Raw genomic sequence first — 23,490 nt, forward strand, 5'->3', positions numbered from 1 at the left:
CACCCTGCAAAAACTCATTTCAGGGAGGTAGCAAACTCCTGGAACTTCCGGGAGAGGTGGGATGTCTGCAATAGAGTAGCTCCTTAGCAGCTAGCCAGCTAGTTTAAATAACGTTAGCTATGCTAATAAACGAATGAGACCTGTTAAACTCACCTCAACACGTCTTTTACATTTTAACCCACCATGGGCAATAGAAAAGTCACTGTTGCAAACAGCGCAGTGAGCAACACTGTCATTACTTTCACCCCTATTAGGCAGGAGTACACTTTAGTGTAGTCTAGGGTGACATACGTTTTATATTTTCTTTTTTTTGAACACTCTACCACTCTGACTTTTTTTGGAACTCTCTCGTTCGCTCTCTCTCTCGCGGTTGCTCTCACTCGCGCTTGCTTTCTTGCTCTTGCGCTCGCTCTCTCGCTCTTTCTCGTGCATTCTCTCACGCTCGCTCTCAAAAACATCAATTTCCGGGACATTGTATATAATTTGCGGGCATCAGGGAGCCACTATTAATATGCGGGAGACTCCCGGAACTTCCGCAAGAGGTGGGATGTCTGCAGAGGGCTGAACCTAATCACTAGCTGCCGTCCCCAGCTGCAAGCACTCACCACAGATGATCAAACCCACTGCTTTCAGGACCCTGAAATCAGTCAGTGAAGTCTCAGTGGCAACAGGGCTTCAGGTGGCATTGTACCAAGGTCCCGCATGCAAATATTCTAACAAGCTTTGACAGCAACCTTGGAGGAGTTTTGGCATAGATATTGTTGGTCAATTTTTTTTAAAGTCAAACCATATTATGAGAAAGGTTCCAGTTTCTTTCAATCCCTTTCTATGAGAATATATGATGCTTAAAAGCTCCTCCCCAAACTTAGGAAATTTTGTAAACATCTGACGCAAAAGCAAAATGACTTCAGTCCAACGTTATTAATAATTTATGATATTTTTTCACCTCACGAGTACACTTACAATGACAAATCATACAGCATAAGAACCTTGAAGAGACCTTACTTGGATAGAGGAGGAGGCACGGTGGGTTTCTCTGGTCGCTTGGGAGGGGTGGCTGACTTGAAGGGATGATGCTTCATAGGGAGGCCGGGTTTCTTGGGTGGGACCATTGGGGCAGATGGTTTCGCGGACTTCTGATCATCTACACAGACACAAAGGCACAAACCACAATTTGATTATTCACTTTAACCGTCAAGACACTGGGAAACGGAAAGGTGAATGCTGGGAAATCTCTGTGGGTCAGGCAGTACCTGGGGAGGCAAGATCGGTTAATATTTCAGATTGACGACCTTTCATCAGAACTGAGGAAAAACTACAACTAAATTGGGCAAAAGCAGGAATGGAGAAGAGAAAAAGAATGTTAGTGAAAGGATGTTTTTTTAAACTGTGACTAGTAAGTGATGGCAGATAGATCCACTACAATTAAAAAACTTTCACTACCCTCAGGTGTAGTCTTCACCCAATCAGAGACATACTTTTTGTTCTCTCCAGCCCTCTCCCCTTTCTAAAGCTTGAAACTGTTTCTAACTTCTGTTCTGATGAAAGGTTATGTACCTGAAACATGAACTCTGTTTCTGCCTAATCTGATACTTCCAGAATCTTTAGATTTAATTTCAGATTTCAGGCACCAGCAGGTGTTATTTTTGCTTTTTCATAACAAAACCTCATATTTGAACACTATTTCTAACAACCTGTGCACAGAATTTGATGCACATAGCACCCAGCCAAACGATTAATTTTAACTAATGATAAAAATTTAATGCAGAAACTTAACCTAATGCAATATACAACCTCCATGCTTCTCACTTCATGCGTCCCCCGCCTTTTCCCCTCACCTGGCTTCTCGTATCACCCTCCAGCTTGTAACTCCTTCCCCTCCCTTATCTTCTGCCCCCTTCCTTTCCAGTCCTGATGAAGGGTCTAGGCCTGAAATATCGACTCTTTATTACCTCACTATAGACCTGCTGAGTCCCATCAGCATTTTGTGTGTTATTAAACATTTAAAAGCTTCAAATTGCATTAAATGTTCAATAAAGAAATAAGCGAGCTTCCCTGACTACAACATAAATAACTAGTAATCTTAGGAGATGCCAGAGCCCTTCATAGTTGATCATGTGGAACTGGTAACCACTGTTTGAGGAGGAAAACACAGTGACCAACCTGCACACAGCTCTGCCTCACAAACAGATTCGATTTGTTTTATTGATCCACATCAAAATTTAACATAAAGCAAGAATATTGCTCTACAAACAGTCCAAGCTAAACTCTAAGATGCAACTCAGGCTACGTCTACACTTCGCCGGATAATTCTGAAAACGCCAGTTTCGAGTAAAATCGACAGGCGTCCAACACTAAGCGTTTTTCAAAATATCTCCGTCCACATTAGATGGATATTTGGGCGAATCTCCTCCGACTGGGCAAGCGCAGGACACACAGAAAACAAGCGAAGAGGAAACGGTATACTTGGTGCGGGTTTGTCCAGTTACAGAGTAGAAAAAGTTAAAAGGAATTGCTCTTGGCTCTCACGCAGGAGGACTTAAAACTAAAAAAATACTGGAGCGTATGGAGGCAACCGACAGGGAGTTCATGGACAGTATGACCTGGCTGACGACGAACATTGAAAAACTGACTAACTCTGTTGCATTAATAAAGCACCTTGTTAAATGTATAAAACATGTCTACATCAGTGTAATCTTGTATTTCCATACAATGTTACATTAGGCTGTTACACATCTATTGTCAGAGAAGTACTTGCACAAATAGGTAAAGCACCTTCATACAAGCAAGGACAGAAAACAGGGCAAAGTGAGTATTTATTCAGTAAGCTATGGGTCAAAGTATTTGGTGAGTACATTTCTAACACTTCTGGCTTCAGTCCAGTTGCCGTCCATTCTGAAATTGTTAGGTTCTGCGAAGCGCAGAATCAAATATCGCTGTGATGATTGTACGCGCTAGTATCGATTCTTTGGCGACAATAAAGTAGTAATAATAATAAGAATAATAATAAGAAGAAAACAATGAAATGCCGCGCTGTCGCCATCTGTTCCGGCACGTCATGACAGCGGTTCTAAAAAGCTCCGGTTACCCCGTACACACTGCAACAGATACTAGGCATTTTCAGATTTATTCACTCTGGAGACCGTTTCTGAAAATCTCCATTTTCAGGGGCTGAAAATGCCGTTTCAGTGTGGACGGAAGGTCAAAACGAAGAGAAAAGGCTTTGTTTTCAAAATTATCCAGCGTAGTGTGGACGTAGCCTCAGACGATAAATGCTGCCTTAGTCGTGCACATGTGCACAGCAACTGATGTGCTGCTAATGACACAGGCATCAACACCCCTCTTGTCTGTGCAGACACAGCCTGATTGGAGGCAAGTGTTGACCACATTTGTAGCCTTGATTTACTTTTCCAGCACTCTTGGAATTTTCAAATACGAACAGAAAACAGTGGAAGAACGCAACAGTTAACATTTCAGGTTGAAAACCCCAAATCAGACCTGAAATGTTAACTTGGTTTCTCTTCCTCCACGCACATCCTGAACTGCTGAGTACTTACAGTTTTCATTTTGGATTTCCACCAACTGCAATTTTCTTTTTGATTTTCCGCAGTATCTTAATTCTGTTACAGATCTTGTAAATTAGTCTGATAGCACTGGACAGCAAATTTTTTCCCCGAAGGTGTTGCTTCCTCAGAATTTATTTTTTTTTGGTTATGATAGTCCGCTTGAAGCTGAACACAAACGTAATGCATTTAATTGCATAACAGCGCTGATGCTTTGCAATTGTTCAACTAAGCTAAAAAAATTTGTGATGATTTTCAGTTGTACTCAGTGTCCGAGGCTTCTTGCTGAAGTGTCCCAACAATAATCAGCCAGCAATGATAGATTCTGGTTGTCCTGATACTGTTTCTCCATGACCGCAATGTCCTTGTGAAGCCTTTCACAACGCTTGTCACTGACAGCTCCAAGATTTGCAGAGAAGTCTTTTAAATTGGAAAGCAGAAAATTAATCTTCAGTAACATGTTGAACTTCATGGCTTTGTATGCTTGAAGCCTGTTGTCAACCAGGTGCACATAGTTTGTTGCTCTGCAATTACCAAGAAAATTTTCAACAATATCCTTGAATGCTTTCCATATGATTTTCTCCAGTCCCACTAAAAGTTCTTCAAAGCGCCTGCCATTGCCGACCTGTTTGCTTTGTGGACCAACAACAATGGCTTCCTTAATCTTGGCATCAGTTATTCTGGAAAACATACGTCTCAAATATCATTGGGACAGCGAATGCCATTGATTTCTGAGTACCGCTGAGCCAAACTCCAAGATCAACAGCGCATGCTGCACAACAAATGCAAGAAGTCTAGGCTTTGCCTTGGTCGCCAATTTTGCACCCTAAGTAGAGATCAGAGACTTTCTTGATGAGGAGTCATGCTCTGTCTTTGAGTTTCAAATGTATGCTTGCCACAAATATAATAGAAAGTATTGTAGAAACATAGAAAACCTACAGCACAATACAGGCCCTTCGGCCCACAAAGTTGTGCCGAACATGTCCCTACCTTAGAAATTACTAGGCTTACCCATAACCCTCTATTTTTCTGAGCTCCATGTACCCATCCAGAAGTCTCTTAAAAGAACCTATCGTATCCGCCTCCACCACCATTGCTGGCAGCCCATTCCACACACTCACCACTCTCCGAGTAAAATACTTACCCCTGACATCTCCTCTGTACCTACTCCCAAGCACCTTAAACCTGTGCCCTCTTGCGGCAGCCATTTCAGCCCTGGGAAAAAGCCTCTGACTATCCACATGATCAATGCCTCTCATCATCTTATACACCACTATCAGGTCACCTCTCATCCTCTGTCACTCCAAGGAGAAAAGGCCGAGTTCACTCAACCTGTTTTCATAAGACATGTTCCCCAATCCAGACAACATCCTTGTAAATCTCCTTTGCACCCTTTCTATGGTTTCCACGTCCTTGCTGTAGTGAGGCGACCAGAATTGGGCACAATACTCCAAGCAGGGTCTGACCAAGATCCTATATAGCTGCAACATTACCTCTTGGCTCCTAAATGCAATTCCACAATTGACGAAGGCCAATACACCGTATGGCTTCTTAACCACATAGTCAACCTGTGCAGCTGCTTTGAGCGTCCTATGGACTCGGATCCCAAGATCCCTCTGATCCTCCCCACTACCAAGGTCTTACCATTAATACTATATTCCACCATCATAGTTGACCTACCAAAATGAACAACCTCATACTTAACTGGGTTGAACTTCATCTGCCACTTCTCAGCCCAGTTTTGCATCCTATCTATGTTCTGTTGTAACCTCTGACAGCTCTCCACACTATCCATAACACCTCCAACCTTTGTGTCATCAGCAAACTTACTAACCCATCCCTTCACTTCCTCATCCAGGTCATTTATAAAAATCACGAAGAGCAAGTGTCCCAGAACAGATCCCTGAGGCACACCACTGGTCACCAACCTCCATGCAGAACATGACCAGTTCTGGTCCCACAAAAGCAATGTCCCCTTGGATCCCATGCCTCCTTACTTTCTCAATAAGTCTGGCATGGGGTACCTTATCAAATGCCTTGCTGAAATCTATATACACTACATTCACTGCTCTTCCTTCATCCATGTGTTTAGTCACATCCTCAAAAAATTCAATCAGGCTCGTAAGGCACGATCTGCCCTTGACAAAGCCATGCTGACTATTCCTAATCATATTATACCTCTCATATTATATCCTCTTCCTTAATATCTGCATGCTCAAGCTTTTCAGTCCACTGCAAGTCATCACTAAAACACCAAGATCCTTTTCCATAGCGAATACTGAAGTAAAGTATTCATTAAGTACCCCTGCTATTTCCTCCGGTTCCATACGTACTTTCCCACTGTCACACTTGAGAGGTCCTATTCTTTCACGTCTTATTGTGGCTGTTGCAACATTGATAAGACATTTTGCTATCACAAGTATTCCTGAAAACACAATTATTTTTGTCATAATCAGTAGATACAATATACTACACAGATAGAGCATGCGCATCACCATGACTGCAAACAATATACATGTAAATGCAATGTATAGATCGGTGTGTGCATGATGCTTTTATAGCCTTTCTAATACCTGTCTTGCCACGCAGCATGTGCCCTGCTTAAACATGTTTGGGCAAGACAGAAAACCTTTCAGAACATTGTGACCCATTTTAATTGACTTGAATTATGAATTGAAATAACAAATCTAGGCAATTTCCAAAACAAAAAAATGGCGTGTGATAGAGAAGTTTCATGTCGATTTTCATGATCAGCAGCCCAAAATCCATAAGATGAACCAAAAAAGTACTCAGCAGGCAAAATCTTTGTTGCTCGTGTAGTTATAGAACGCTTTTAAAATGAGATAATAGGAAGGCTCTTTTACGTGATCCCCAAATACAGTGCAAGTTTACAATTTAAAGGGCTTGGTGAAATAAAACACTACAATTTATCAGCAATATACACCAGTACATCTTAAACACAAGAGATCAATACTAGACAACCTGATGATTCCTAACCAACAGGAACCACGTGGTGTGTCAACAGCATTTCATCTGCCCTGAAGTTCACCATAACCAGCACCAATGTAGAGACTGGATATTGATTTCTCTACCCAAAAACAGCAAGACTAGATTGGTCTGAAACAGGCCAAACTCCCAGAAACACTGTTGCTTAACTTCTACAGAAGCAGAACTGAAACCATCCTGACCAACAGCACCACAGTGTGGTCTGCCAGCTGCAGAGCCGCTGAGCGACAAGACCTGCATCGCGTGGTGAAGGCAGCCCAGCGAACTGTCAGGATGGAGCTCCCAGGACTGGACACCATCTATTCCAGCAGACTCAGGAGGAAAGCAATCAGCATAACCAGAGACACCACACACCCCGGCCACTCCCTGTTTGACCCGCTGCCGTCCAGCAAAAGGTTCAGGACACCACAAGCCAGAACAGATAGACTGAAGCTTCTATCCCAGAGCTGTGGCCTCCATCACACCACTCCCACAGAACAATGACTGAAACTGTGAGCACACACGTGCAAGGACTCAAATACTTGCACTAATGGCACTTTGTGCATTACTGTGATACTCTGGTGCTGCTACAACATATTTTCTGCTACATATCTATTTAATACTGTTTTTCTATTACTGTCTTGTTTTTATCTACCGCTTTATTTAATTGCCTGAGAGAAAGCCAAACAGAGTTTCATTGTACCCATGTATAATGACAATGAAGATCACTCAATTCAATTCAATTCAGAATGACCAGGAGGTCTAAGGGCTAATCAATGACAAACTGAAGACTGAGCAAACTGAAATCCAACCTGCAGACCAAGACCCAACAGAAAACTTGTGACCTACAGACAAGGTGAAAGAAAAATGCAAGATCAATAAGATCTGCCACAGAATTCCATGGTGCACCACAATGGGATCCAAGAATGGAGACAGTCAGCACCTACTGGAGCAAAATTTCTACCGATGACTGCAATAGCAGGAGATTACCCGAGGGAAAGAAGAAACAATTCAAGGATATTTTTAAAGTGTTCATAACATCTCAAAAAGGGAATGCAGTGAGAATCAAGCAACACACATCAAAGTTGCTGGTGAACGCAGCAGGCCAGGCAGCATCTTTAGGAAGAGGTACAGTCGACGTTTCAGGCCGACACCTAATGAAGGGTCTTGGCCCGAAACATCGACTGTATCCTAGAGATGCTGCCTGGCCTGCTGCGTTCACCAGCAACTTTAATGTGTGTTGCTTGAATTTCCAGCATCTGCAGAATTCCTCGTGTTTGCAGTGAGAATCATCTTGCTTGAGAAACAGCAAGAGATAATTGTCACTTTACGGCCATGCAGATCAAAGAAATTCACTTTTACACAATTCACAAGTCACTACTCAATCTGTGATGGTTATAGAACAGCACAGAAAAGGGCCCTTCAGCCCATCAAGTCTATGCCAAACTATTAATCTGCCCTGTCCCACTGATCTGCACCCAAACCATAGCCCACCATACCACACCCACCCATGTACCTATCCAAATTTCCCTTAAATGTTGAAATCGAACCCGCATCCACCATTTCCGCTGGCAGCTTGTTCCACACAATCACCACCCTCTGAGTGAAGAAGTTCTGCCTTACGTTCCCCTTAATTATTTCATCTTTCACCCTTAACCCATGACTTCTAGTTCGAGGCTCATTCAATCTCAGTGGAAAAGGACTGCTTACATTTACCCCATCTATACCCTTCCTACACTCTAGGGAATAAATTCCTAACCTATTCAACCTTTCCCTATAACTCAAGTCTCCATTCTTGGGAACATCCTTGTAGATTTTCTCTGCACTCTTGCAATCTTATTTACATCTTTCCTGTAGGTAGGAAATTTCTTATACAGCTTCAACCTAACATCCCAACTCCTGCACTCAGTATTTTGATTTAAGACAGCCAATGTGCCAAAAGTTTTCTTTACAACCTTATCTATCTGTGATGCCACTTGCAAGGAATTATAGATCTGTATTCCCAGATCCAGCTGTTCTATAGCAGGGGTCCCCAACCCTTTTTGCGCTGCAGACCGGCTTAAGATTGCCAATATTCTTGCGGACTGGCCAACCCCGGGGGGGGTAGGGTTGCCAACGGACAAGAGGAGTGCTTGCCCCGAGAAAAACTACAATGACCATGAAGCCTTGCGCGGGCACCAGTGCGCATGCGTGTACCTGCCGATATTATTCTCTGCAAACCGTTTTTGGCGATTCTGTTCGGGGCTGGGGGTGGGGGGTGTTAATCACGACCAGAGTGTTGGTAATAAGTGGCTAATACACTCAATTTCGTTTCTAAAAGGGTTTATCTAACAAATTTAATATTAAACACACAGCGCTTATTTTTCTCGCATGAATATAGTGATAAGTCAATCATCGGTGGAGGACGGGGAGCTTGAAGTATGTGTTTAAAGAACTTCCAGTAGAAGTGGTGAAGGCAGGTTCGATATTATCATTTAAAGAAAAATTGGATAGCTATATGGACAGGAAAGGAATGGAAGGTTATGGGCTGAGTGCAGGTTGGTGGGACTAGGTGAGAGTAGCGTTCGGCACGGACTAGAAGGGCCGAGATCGCCTATTTCCGTGCTGTAATTGTTATATGGTTTTATAAGTCACTTATAATAGCATCATAACATTTTAAGTAACGTTTGGATATTAAACGTACAGCGCATATTTTCCTCGTATGAACATATAAAATGATTGCAACGCATCAATATCGCTGAATCAGTGGGAGCCCTGGGCTGAATATTTGTTTCCCTGCAACAACACGGTCCCATCGAGGGGTGATGGGAGACAGCGATACTCGAACGGGGTTCCTTATGTCCAGTCTATTCCGTAATTTAGTTTTTGTTACATTCATCGCAGAGATATGTTGGAAATGGAAGCGATGTTTTCAGTGTTCCGTAAGCTATCTCAGGATATTCAGCCTTGACGTTGATCGGGAATGCCGGCAGAGATGTTATGTCAAACATACTTTTCAGCCCACCATTATTTGCAAGCTCAAGGAGTTGATCTCCTTCCCGCACTGACATGGATGATGCGCGGGAAATGGCCTCGCGTGTGTAATGGCTCAACAGAGGGCGTGACTGGGAATGAGGAAAGGTGCAGCTGACTCACATCGCCAAATCATATCCTTTCACTGCGGCCCAGTAGCACATGCTTTGCGGCCTGGTACCGGTCCGCGGCCCGGTGGTTGGGGACCGCTGTATACTATAGCACTCCACAATATGGAATGAAAATTCACTTACAGAATTTATGTAAAAATAAATAAATCAACATTATTTTCCCAGCTTGCTTTTCTTCACACATGCACATAATAGTCTTCACATTATAGAAAAATCACATCTTTTCCAGGAGTGCAAGCACCCTTCACCCTGTCTGCATTTGAGTTGAGATTAAAATCTTGTAAACTACAAGGAAATTGCCTGCAGTTTACAAAATATTAATCTCACAAGAATTAAGATTTTCTTTAAATCATTCACAGAAGTGCAGTTCTTGGGGCAGGATTGGGGGGGCGGGGGGGAAAGAGGGTGTCGGATAGAATCACAATAATCTTCATTCCGGTTTAAGGCAGTAACCTGACAGATAGCAAAACTAAACACATCAACCATGTTAGTTGAAAATGTAAAACAAAAAAAAAGCTGAACTGAAATGAATCCAGTATTTTGCAGAATCACAACTGATCACTGCAAAACTAAACCCTGCCAATTTACCAGGTTCACAGTGTTTACTTACTGGGTACTCCTTTTCACTTTATATCCCAACTCCCCATATTAATCTCATTCCATGAGTTCCAACATGGTGATCAATCTGTAAAACACATCTTGAAAGCCTTCTGAAAATCTACCACATCCAGAGGTTCCACATCTACTTAATTAGTCAGTTTCTTAAAGCCACCTAATGGATTAGTAAGACATAATTTCCCTTTCAAAAATTCATGCTCAATCTAATTACTCTTTTCTATCTGTTCTGTTATTATATTTAGATTTCAGCAATTTCCCTATCATTGATATTTTCTCTCACATTATTTTCTTAAAACAGCAGAATCACATTTGCTACCTCCAATCCACAGGAACAATTCCAGAATTTACAGCACTCCGGCAGATAACAACCAGACATCAACAGCCATCTCGGAGAAATAGGCGATCAGGCCCTTGGGTCTCATTGGCTTCAGGTTTCAGCAACCACTCTGCTACGTTCTTTTACTAAACACCAACTTCCTGCAGCAATGATTACTTGAATAAACTTAGTCAGCAACGAAGAACAAATAAATAAACAGTTATTCTCCTCAGGGGAAGCAGCATAACTAACTTCATATTTCAGAATCTGTGCGAGTTGAAGCTAATCTGAGGTCAGCCGCCTTAAATGAAATTATGAACTCAAGTAACTCCCGAAAGTTGAAAGATTATATTTCTTTACAAGGTAGCTCCCAATGAAGGGCAATCCCACCAACCTGGATAAAACAAAGAAAACTACTACATACATTATTAATAACACTTTATTAATAACAATCACTGCTAAAAATGAAGAGGTGTGCAGAGATGAACAGAGGCAGGGAGAGGAGGCAAGTGGCAAGTCCCAATGTCCGATCAATTTAGCATGGGGCCGCATCGTGGTGGTGGGGTCCAGGCCCCAGGCCCGTCCGAGAGTGAGGATCGATTTAAGCACCAGACCAGTTTGAAAAGGTCAGTTTGTGGGGACTGGGGGCAAGGCACTGCTTGCTGCTCTAGGACATTTACTCAGCTGTGTGCTTAACTGAGGCTGTGGCCTACTCTCGCTGAAGCAATACCTGGCTTCACATCTGTGGTCACGACGTTTACTCGGCTCTGAGATGAACCGAGGCTATGACCTACTCCAGCTGCAGTGATGCCTGGTTTCTTTTCTTTTGTAAAATTTTAGTTCTGAATGCTAGTTGCTTACTTATATTCCTTGCACAATTTTTTTTCCTCTATGCACACTGGGTGTTTAATGGCCTTTTTAAAAATAGGTTCCTTTGGGGTTTCTTTGTCTTGTGGCTGCCCGTAAGGAGACAAATCTCAAAGCTGTATAATGTGTACATACTTTGATAATAAAAGTACTTTTAACCTTAATGGAGGAAATGCACCAAAAATAATGTTGTCAGCAAACCATTAAAGATAGTATGCCAATTATCTACTGTACAAATGTGGTGTCATTGCAGAGGAAAATGACAGAAGCTATTTGGAACAAGTCCAAAAAGCTCAAGGAGAGATGGGCACAGAACTGAGACTCCACAAAAAGTTTCAATCTTTATCAGGAACTGTAGATAGAAAGTAACTTAGTTTAAAAGGAACTGGTGACAGTCTCTTCAAATGAAAAACTAGCAATAATGAAGGACAGGAACCACTGACAAAGTCATCCGGTTATGGTTGAAAAGTAGGGCACCCTCCATTATGTCCTGTTTAAGTTTAGAGAAAATAAGAAGTTGGACTTTTGATACACCCTTTAAATTTGAACAGATATGGCGACCTTTTATCCAATATTTTCATTTAATTTGATTTACAGGTGTCCCCTGCTTTTCGAACGTTCACTTTACGAAACCTCGCTGTTACGAAAGACCTACATGAGTTACCTATTTTCGCTAACAGAAGGTGTTTTCACTGTTACGAGAAAAAGCAGCACACGCCCTGAGCAGCCAAGCTCCTCCCCTGGAACTGCATTCTAACCGGCATTGCTTAAACACATGCCTGTGAGCATCTGTGCTTTATGTCGATCTATTTTGAGCATCCGTTTGCAAGGTGAGTTCTAAGGTATCAGAAAAGCCTAAAAGAGCTCATAAGGGTGTTACACTTAGCGTAATACTAGACATAATTAAGCGATTCAATCATGGTGAACGAAGTAAGGACAAAGTGAGTTTGGCTTGTGGAAGTTGACGAAGATGATGTTGAAGAGGTTTTGGCATCCCATGACCAAGAACTGATAGATGAAGAGCTGATGCAATTGGAAGATGAAAGGATAACAATTGAAACGAATGCAGTAGCGAACGGACCGAAAGTGAAGTCGTCCAGGAAATGAATGTGAAGCAACTGCATGAGGAATAGAAAAATGCGCGAGGCTAACTAGTCAAGCATACTGTCATTTTTCAAGCCTTCCACATCAGCCACAGCAGACAACGAACCTCCACCTTTGACATCGAGGCAGGCAGACATAGAAGAAGATGACCTGCCTGCCCTGATGGAAACAGACGACGATGAGATGACACCCCAGTGTCCCACCACCCCAACCCCCGGGCCGCGGACCGATATATTGTCATGGAGAATGCAGCGGTAGCCGGCACGCACCCAACACATCTTTAAGAAAAAAACCCAAATAAACAAGCTAATTAATTAGGTGCCACCCAGCACGTAAATGTCGGCCCAGATCAGAGGCGACTGTGCTGGGTGTGTCCCGGCTACCGCTGCACTCTCTGCGGATCGGTATCAGTTCGCTGCCCGGAGGTTGGGGTCCACTGCACCACCCCAACCTCTGACGACTCAGCCTAACACACCATCATCAGTGTGCTTGGCACTGACTTCTCGATTCCGGGAAGTGATACTACACTGTACATACATTATTTCTACTTTATATAGGCTGTGTATTTTTATGTGTTATTTGGTATGACTTGGCAGCTTCATATTATGGCTTAAAGGTTACTGGAGAGTGTTTCTGCCGAGAGCGCTTGCGTGAGATTTTCGCTACGGAAAACAGTGCAGCAATGATTGTGGAAAAGTATTTCTACTTTATATAGGCTGTGCATTTATATCATTTCTGCTTTTACTATATGTTACAGTTATTTTAGGTTTTATGTGTTATTTGGCATGATTTGGTAGGTTTTTTTTGGGTCTGCAAACGCTCACAAATTTTTCCCATATTAATAAATGGCAACTGCTTCTTTGCTTTACGACATTCGGGCTTACGAACCGTTTCATAGGAACGCTCTACCTTCGGATGGCGGGGGAAACCTGTATTACTCTTTCAAGTTTTTTTTCAAGGTATTAGATTTGATCAGGAGGTTTTTCTCTCCTCTTTTTATTGGTTGTATCCTCAAAATGGACTGCCCAGTCCCTTTTTTTTGTTTTGTTTGTTCTGTTTTTTTTTATATAGTGTAGTGGGGTTTTTTTCTCTCTATTTAAAACCCAATTTTTTTTCCTTTCTCCTTTTAACTGGTAAGAGGAGAATCGTTATTTCTTTTTTTTATTATATATTTTATACTAGTTTAATGATATCTATGATTTTGACAGTGTCTATTTTAATTTTGGTGACTGATATTTGAACTAATTCTCCCCTTGATTGTATCTATGTTTTTTAAATCAATAAAAAGATTAATAAAGAAAAGTAGGGCACAATTTTCTTGGCAGATACATAGAAGGGAGAGATACAGATCCAAGATGGTTATGGGAAAACTGAAGGATGGTTGGGTTTGGTGGACAAGAGGTATATGTGTCAATCTTGCGGCTTTTTTGCTTTAAATCTAGTGGAAGGAACTGAAAATAATGGAACGATGGGAGCAGCTAAAACGGACTCTGGAGATGAGGGCTACATTGTGTACATTTTCTCTCGGACCCCTGTACATCAATCGTGACAGGCGGACTATTTTGGATATCAGGATCAAATGGAACAATCCACAGCAGGGGCATGTGAAAAGAGCCACTTTTTAGATTTTCAAGACAGAGTTTTGTGGCAGATTTTCTGTTTGAGGAGCGACCAATCAGCAAGAGACAGTGCGTAAAAAAGAGCTACTTTTCAGTCAGGTCTGCGTTGAAGATTTAAAAAACACAGCTTCGAACCAGCTTTCTCCGAGTTGGACAATGCATGCCAGGGGTAATGAAAAGAGCTCATTTTTAATCAGGACGCTGATTGAGATTTTGAAGGCAGAGCTTCACAGCAGTTCTTCTGAGTTGAGGAGTGACCTATCAGCAAGAAGGGTTCATTAGAAACAGACAGTAGGAATAACTCAAGTGCAAGTGGAGCGGCCATTTATTTGGAGTGTGCCAGTGTTTAGGGAGGCTTTGGCTCATTAGGTTTAGGCGAGGTAAGCTGCCTTGTAAGGTATGCACACCCTCTGCCATATTTGTTCATTCCGCATCTGTTCATACATAGTACGGTAAGAATGGCTCCAAGTGCAGTGTTTTGTACTCTGTGTGCGATGTGGGAAGTCAAATAAACACATCTGCACCAGGTACACCCAGTTGCAGCTCCTGAGAGAACGAGGAGGTGATATATAGGAGCTATAGGGAGGTAGTCACCCCTAGGTTACAGGAGACAGGTAACTGGGTGGCCATCAGGAGAAGGAGGGGAGATGCACAGCTAGTGCAGAGTACCCTTGTTGCCATTTCCCTCATTAATAAGCATTAATAATAAGTATTACTGTTGAGGGGGATGACCTACCAAGGGTGAGGCACAGTGATTGGGTCTCTGGCACTGAGTCTGGTGCTGTGGCTGTGAAGAGCAGAGAGGTGAAGAGGACTGCAGTGTTGATAGGAGATTCCATAGTCAGAGGAACAGCGACGAGGTTCTGTGGGCGCAATGGAGACATCCAGATGGTATGTTGCCTCCCTGGTGCCAGGATCAGGGATGTCTCGGATTGGGTCCGTGGCATTCTCATGGGCAAGGGTGAGCAGCCAGAAGTCCTGGTGCATATTGGCATCAACGACATAGGTAGACACGGTGAGGAGATTCTGAAGACAGATTTTCGGGAGCTAGGTAGAAAGCTGAATAACAGAAACTCCAGGGTAGTAATCTCTGGATTGCTGCCCGTGCCATGTGCCAGTGAGGATAAGAATAGGATGGATCTGCTTGGTGAATGCGTGGCTGAGGAACTGGTGCCAGGTGCAGGGCTGCAGATTCATGGATCATTGGGATATCTTCTGGGGAAGGTATGACCTGTACAAAAGGGACAGGTTATACCTGAACTGGAGGAGAGCCAATATCCTTGCTGGCAGGTTGGTTAGAGTTGTTTGGGTGGGTTTAAGCTAATTTGGCAGGGGGATGGGAACTGGAGCGATACGATACTGCTGATGATGAGACCATTCGAATACAAACAAAGGCATTGTGTATTGAGATTCCGAGTAAGGAGAAGCTAATGATAGGGCAAAATTGCAGTCAACAGGATGAGTTGCAATATAAAACGTGGACAAAATTGAAAAGGGTGAAACCAGGTTTGAAGGTGTTATGTCTGAACGCGTGCTATATATGGAATAAGGTAGATGAACTTGTAACACAGTTACAGATTGGCATGTATGCTGAGCTGGTGGTGTTGCTCTGTTGGTAAAAAAATGAAATTAAGTCATTAGAAAGAGGTGACATAGGGTACTGTTGCTATCTTCTGGACTTGTGTTTCACCTTGGCCATCACTCCTGCTCCGCAGAAGCAGATTCCCAACCCCCTCAGGTCTTTGGACACTCTGCTGAATTAAGAGTCATTTAGATATTGCCAAAGAACTTTGCGTCAGTTCTGCTGTTATTGACTCTGGCCCTTGGGATGCAATTGATATCGCAGTTGCAATTGAATGTCAAAAACAGATAAAGTGGCTGAATGAATGGGAAAATAGCCTGGATGAACTCCAAACCTTTAATTTTGAGTCAAGAGACAACTGGAGAACTAATGAAGATCTGAAGGGGGGGAATTTTTTTTAAGACTACAGATGCTAGAAACCCAAAACAAAACCAAAAAAAAAAATGCTGGAAACACTCAGTAGGTTACTTGCATGTGTGAAGGAAAAATTTCGACAAAGGGTCCTGGGTTTAATACATTCACTATTTCTCCTTCTGTTGTGGTGATTAACCTGCTGAGTGCTTGCAACATTTTTTAAAATTTGAAATCTAAAAGGCAAACAAATACGTTTCAAACAACATTCACAGATTTAATAAAAAGGAGCCGAACACTGCATAAAAAAGGAGGAAGGATAGAAATAGTCCAAAGGCAAAGACAAAATACAAGGTAAAGTCTACTTGCTTTGAGAGATTCAAGAAGGAACTGCGTAAGTGCTTGATGACAGCAGGAATGAGGGGTTATGGGAAAATGATGTTTTGTTGACACTGGGATTTGAGAGCCCCTTTCTCAGTTCTCCGATGTCACACAATGCTACTCATTGAAAGAGTAAAAGTAATTTTAAGATAACTGATGGTTCTCAAGTAAGAGAGGTGCGAGTTCATCATTTCAACCTGCTAAAGTAAACGTTTAATGATGCGTGAAGTACAAACCCAATGAGTTAAGATAAACAATTAACTGGGTCACCGCTTGTGAAACAAAAAGTGGTATTGACTGCAGAGTGCTTCACTCAGATGAAAATTACCACAGTAATTTTTTGACCTGACCAAGTGGAAGAACAGTTCATTTTCTTCACAGTTCTTTCATTTTTCCCCCCCGAGAGAAACTCAGTAATGATGCACTGAGAAATTGACCATCAGTAAATTACCAATTTATGCACTAGAAAACAGAGGTGTGTGTTTTAAAGCAATATAAAGCCCGTGAGAAAGGATTGTTTTTACATATGATTTCATGATTTTGTTGAAAGAAACTCCATTGGGAGGCACCGTAATTACTGATGAGAACAGCAGAGTTGCAAATGTGACCGATTGAATTAAGTCAAGTTTAATGTAATTTAACTATATACTTGTATATTATGTATATAGAAGCAAGACAACGCTTTTCCAAATCAGAACTTAAAGCACAGTATTACACATAACACATAATAACTTATGAAGGTAAGAATAAATTCTACGGATGAATCACACATAAACAACAAATTAAGGTGCATAAATTAAAAGTTGTAAAGTATGGAACAGGTTAACCAGTGACAGGGAATGCGATGTGGCAGGGAATTCAGAAGCCCAATAGCCTGAGGGAAGAAACTGTTTCCCATCCTGACTGTTCCTGTTTTCAATGTTTGGGCAAAATGTTCCCATACAGGAATTAAGTGTCTGGCATAAAAATAGTGGAAAAACTTGGTGTGTGGTTTTGATCACGGCTGATAAGAAATAAATTAGTTATGACTGCCAATGCCAATAAGTGAGAGACAGTTTCCTCCACCCATTTACTTTCTATTCCATTAAGATCAATAGAAACAGACACGAAACCATATGCAGTACATATGAAGTCAATGGTATTGAAAATGTCTGACGCAGATAAACAACAGTATTTTTCCCCTCAGGAATTAGGTGAGATTTGGAAATTCAAACACACAAAACATTAATAATAAAAAAGAAACGTACTTAAATGATCCAGTAGCATCTTTGGAAAAAATCTCCAGTTTTTACATACAGTACAGTTCTATCTTCTTATGTTCCTTAAAGTCCTTTTCAGATGAAAGATCAATAACTTAAAATGTTAATGGTTTCTCTCTGCTGTTGTAGAAAGATTTGCCTGGAGTACAGTTGTTGGGATGGTGCCGGCTAATTTTATATGAAGTTCAAAAGGAGGACATTACAATTTAACCAAGTTGTTGGGCCAGATTCATGGATCATATTCAGAATATAACAGAAGCCATATTATGCTAATTGATCCCTAAGCATTCAATAAGATCAATGAGTCACCTCCCTTGAGGAGAATTTCCTGTTCATCTCACATGTGTAATAGGTTACTCTGACATCATACCACTCACTCTAAATACCACTACTGCAGAAATACTTACTCTGCCATTCACCTTCAGAATTTTAGATGTTTCAGTAAGATTACTTCTCTTGCTTCTAAAAATCCAAGGGCCAACCTGCTAAGCCTCTATACATCAACAAATAAATCTACAAATTTTCTCTGCACGGCCTCTATTCTACATACAGTTGAAGTCAGAAGTTTACATACACCTTAGCCAAATACATTTCAACTCAGTTTTTCACAATTCCTGACATTTAATCCTAGAAAACATTCCCTGTCTTAGGTCAGTTAGGATCACTATTTTAAGAATGTAAAATGTCAGAATATTAGTATAGAGAATGATTTATTTCAGCTTTTATTTCTTTCATCACTTTCCCAGTGGGTCAGAAGCTTACATACACTTTGTTAGTATTTGGCAGCATTGCCTTTAAATTGTTTAACTTAGGTCAAACGTTTCGGATAGCCTTCCACAAGCTTCTCACAGTAAGTTGCTGGAATTTTGTTCCATTCCTCCAGACAGAACTGGTGGAACTGAGTCAGGTTTGTAGGCCTCCTTGCTCATACATGCTTTTTCAGTTCTGCCCACAAACTTTCTATCGGATTGAGGTCAGGGCTTTGTGATGGCCACTCCAGTACCTTGACTTCGTTGTCCTTAAGCAATTTTGCCACAACTTTGGAGGTATGCTTGGGGTCATTGTCCATTTGGAAGACCCATTTGCGACCGAGCTTAACTTCCTGGCTGACGTCTTGAGGTGCTTCAATATATCCACATAACTTTCCTTCCTCATGATGCCATCTATTTTGTGAACTGCACCAGTCCCTCCTGCAGCAAAGCACCCCCACAACATGATATTGCCACCCCCATGCTTCACGGTTGGGATGGTGTTCTTTGGCTTGCAAGCCTCACCCTTTTTCCTCTGAACATAACAATGGTCATTATGGCCAAACAGTTCAATTTTTGTTTCATCAGACCAGAGGACATTTCTCCAAAAAGTAAGATCTTTGTCCCCATGTGCACTTGCAAACTGTAGTCTGGCTTTTTTTATGGCAGTTTTGGAGCAGTGGCTTCTTCCTTGCTGTGCAGCCTTTCAGGTTATGTTGATATAGGACTCGTTTCAGTGTGGATATAGATACTTGTCTACCTGTTTCCTCCAGCATCTTCACAAGGTCCTTTGCTGTTGTTCTGGGTTGATTTGCACTTTTTGCGCCAAAGTACATTCATCTCTAGGAGACAGAATGCGTTTCCTTCCTGAGCTGTATGACGGCTGTGTGGTCTTGTGGTGTTTATACTTGCCTACTATTGTTTGTGCAGATGAATGTGGTACCTTCAAGCATTTGGAAATTGCTCCCAAGGATGAACCAGAGTTGTGGAAGTCCACAATATTTTGTTTTCCTGAGGTCTTGGCTGATTTTCTTTGATTTTGTTTGTAAAGTTCTGACCCACTGGAATTGTGATATAGTCAATTAAAAGTGAAATAATCTGTCTGTAAACAATTGTTGGAAAAATTACTCGTGTCATGCACAAAGTAGATGTTCTCAACGTCTTGCCAAAACTGTAAGTTGCTAATATGAGATCTGTGGAGTAGTTAAACAATGAGTTTTAATGAGTTTTAAGACTAAGTGTATGTAAACTTCTGACTTCAACTGCGCATACTTCCTTAAATGAAGAGTGAACCACACATGTCCCACCAGCGTTCTGGAAATGGGATTATACTTCCCTGCTGATATATCCTAGGACCCTTTGCAATCACTGTCAGCAGTCTATGAGCCTCCTTGATTACTTGTGGTACCTCCATGCCAAACCTTCAAGTTTCATGGAAGAGGATCTCCAGATTCCTTTACACCACACCACTGAGGAAAGATGACATAAACCAGAACACAAGCCAACTTGCTCAAGGGTTTTAGAACGTTGAAAACACCCAGATAGAGTGGATATTGAAACAGTTCTAAGAGTTAGGACAGGCATGAGTAAATGCAGAAAACAATTTCAAGCAAAGGTGGTATGAGAAGGCCTTGGCGAGTAGGGTAAAGGAAAACCCCCAAGGCATTCTTCAATTATGTGAAGAACGAAAGGATGACAGGAGTGAAGGTAGGACCGATTAGAGATAAGGGTGGGAAGATATGCCTGGAGGCTGTGGAAGTGAGCGAGGTCCTCAATGAATACTTCTCTTCAGTATTCACCAATGAGAGGGAACTTGATGACGGTGAGGACAATATGAGTAAGGTTGATGTTCTGGAGCATGTTGATATTAAGGGAGAGGAGGTGTTGGAGTTGTTAAAATACATTAGGACGGATAAGTCCCTGGGGCCTGACGGAATATTCCCCAGGCTCCTCCACGAGGCAAGGGAAGAGATTGCTGAGCCTCTGGCTAGGATCTTTATGTCCTCGTTGTCCACAGGAATGGTACCGGAGGATCGGAGGGAGACAAATGTTGTCCCCTTGTTCAAAGAAGGTTGTAGGGATAGTCCGGGTAATTATAGACCAGTGAGCCTTACGTCTGTGGTGGGAAAGCTGTTGGAAAAGATTCTTAGAGATGGGATCTCTGGGCATTTAGAGAATCATGGTCTGATCAGGGACAGTCAGCACGGCTTTGTGAAGGGCAGATCGTGTCTAACAAGCCTGATAGAGTTCTTTGAGGAGGTTGATAGAATGAAGGGATAGGTAAATAGGGGGAAAAACAGAGGACAATGATTAATTAATGATCAATCACCTTGTAATTGCCTTAGCTAACTGCTTTGGACAAGTTAGAAAGAAGCTTTACCCAGCAGCCGGTGACGTACTAGTCATTGCTGTCTAAAGGTAGGCAAAGGCTCAAATAAGGAACTATCTGATCTTGCAGAAGCAGCTGAAGGTATAGCTAAATATGGGAAGAGTAGGGTAGGGGCTAGAATGTTCAAGAAAAGGGGAATGGTCCAAATGAGGAACTGATGGGCTAGCTTTGGCTTAAAATAATTATAACTAACAGACCAATGATTATCTTACATCTAATTGTATCTTAGCATTTGATTGAAATGATTCTAATATTGTCTAAACTTGTAATCGTAAGATTTCCTGCTACCTGATCATTGTCCACAGGAATGGTACCAGAGGATTGGAGGGAGACGAATGTTGTCCCCTTGTTCAAAAAAGGTAGTAGGGATAGTCCGGGTAATTACAGACCAGTGAGCCTTACGTCTGTGGTGAGAAAGCTGTTGGAAAAGTTTCTTAGAGATAGGATCTATGGGCATTTAGAGAATCGTGGTCTGATCAGGGACAGTCAGCATGGCTTTGTGAAGGGCAGATCGTGTCTAACAAGCCTAATAGAGTTCTTTGGGAAGGTAACCAGGCATATAGATGAGGGTAGTGCAGTGGATGTGATCTACATGGATTTTAGTAAGGCATTTGACAAGGTTCCACATGGTAGGCTTATTGAGAAAGTCAGAAGGCATGGGATCCAGGGAAGTTTGGTCAGGTGGATTCGGAATTGGCTTGCCTGCAGAAGGCAGAGGGTCGTGGTGGAGGGAGTACATTCAGATTGGAGGGTTGTGACTAGTGGTGTTCCACAAGGATTGGTTCTGGGACCTCTACTTTTCGTGATTTTTATTAACAACCTGGATGTGGGGGTAGAAGGGCAGGTTGGCAAGTTTGCAGACGATACAAAGGTTGGTGGTGTTGTAGATAGTGTAGAGGATTGTCAAAGATTGCAGAGAGACATTGATAGGATGCAGAAGTGGCTGCTGGAGTTCAACCCAGAGAAGTGTGAGGTGGTACAATTTGGAAGGACAAACTCCAAGGCAGAGTTCAAAGTAAATGGCAGATTACTTGGTAGTGTGGAGGAGCAGAGGGATCTGGGGGTACATGTCCACAAATCCTGAAAGTTGCCTCACAGGTAGATAGGGTAGTTAAGAAAGCTTAAGCTTATGGTGTGTTAGCTTTCATAAATCGAGGGACAGAATTTAAGAGTCGCGAGGTAATGATGCAGCTCTATAAAACGCTGGTTAGGTCACACTTGGAGTACTGTGTCCAGTTCTGGTCGCCTCACTATAGGAAGGATGTGGAAGCATTGGAAAGGGTATGGAGGTTTACCAGGATGCTGCCTGGTTTAGAGAGTATGCATTATGATCAGAGATTAAGGGAGCTAGGGCTTTACTCTTTGGAGAGAAGGAGGACGCGAGGAGACATGATAGAGGTGTACAAGATAATAAGAGGAATAGATAGAGTGGACAGCCAGCGCCTCTTCCCCAGAGCACCACTGCTCAATACAAGAGGACATGGCTTTAAGGTAAGTGGTGAGATGTTCAAGGGGGATATTAGAGGAAGGTTTTTTACTCAGAGAGTGGTTGGTGCGTGGAATGCACTGCCTGAGTCAGTGGTGGAGGCAGTTACACTAGTGAAGTTTAAAAGAGACTACTGGACAGGTATATGGAGGAATTTAAGGTGGGGGGTCATATGGGAGGCAGGGTTTGAGGGTGGTCACAACATTGTGGGCCGAAGGGCCTGTACTGTGCCGTACTATTCTATGTTCAAAAGGTGAGAGAAATGAGGTAAGTTCTCACAAAAAAAAACCGACAGACTACTCTTTTGAGATGGCAGCAGTCTTAACCAGATTTTGAAAAATAGTGTTAATTTATCTGCTTGTTTCCTGTGTGTTCACTCCATTTGGCTATGCAAACTACACTTACAGCAAACAGTCACTTTTGGACATTAACTATCGATGCACCAACACAGTTTTGGACTATCCATTCAACTTCGACCAACTACCCCCAGAGTTAGTAAGGACACCGCGGACCTGCATTCAACTCGCTCCGACCAGAAGGGCTTGGTGCCATCGTCGAGACCGTAAACAAAGACGGGGGAAGAATGGAGGTCTGCGTGCTAGGCTAAGGCTAACTCCACGCCGGCCAGCGCTACTAGCATCTTCCTTGCCAATGCTTGGTCTCTGACGAACAAGCTGGATGAACTAAGGACTTGGACCCTCACACAAAGAAGGCTTATGGATTGCAACGTCATGTTTTTTTACGGAGATGTGTGTTTAAACAGCGATGTCCCAAACAACGTGGTGGAACTGGAAGGGCGCACGGTCTTCAGGGCTGACAGAGCTGCAACAGCGACAGGTAAAAGTAGGGGAGGTGGTTTATGCATCTACGTGAATCGATCATGGTGTACTAACTCTACCAATGCTGACACTTAGTGCTCTGCTGATCTGGAATACCTGATTATTAAGTGTAGACCTTTTCATCAACCTCGTGAGTTTACATGCATCATTGCTGTCGCAGTTTACGTTCCACCGGATGCTAACGCTAAAGTAGCCATGAAAGACCTCAGTGCCGCTATTAGCAAGCTGCAGACATTACA

At 42.3% G+C, this 23,490-nt stretch overlaps 1 protein-coding gene across 3 annotated transcripts in view; it reads right to left on the reverse strand.

Annotated features, from left to right (window-relative positions):
• The window catches only part of cd2ap (CD2-associated protein), a 247,694-nt gene that overhangs the window by 26,658 nt on the left and 197,546 nt on the right, over positions 1 to 23,490 (reverse strand). For all 3 annotated transcript variants that reach the window (XM_072251501.1, XM_072251500.1, XM_072251502.1), the window contains one exon: positions 1,006 to 1,144. In XM_072251501.1, coding sequence (XP_072107602.1) covers positions 1,006 to 1,144 — 139 coding nt within the window. The remainder of the gene's footprint in view (positions 1 to 1,005; positions 1,145 to 23,490) is intronic.

This window comes from Mobula birostris, chromosome 2 (assembly GCF_030028105.1).
Source record: "Mobula birostris isolate sMobBir1 chromosome 2, sMobBir1.hap1, whole genome shotgun sequence".
Classification (NCBI taxonomy): domain Eukaryota; kingdom Metazoa; phylum Chordata; class Chondrichthyes; order Myliobatiformes; family Myliobatidae; genus Mobula; species Mobula birostris.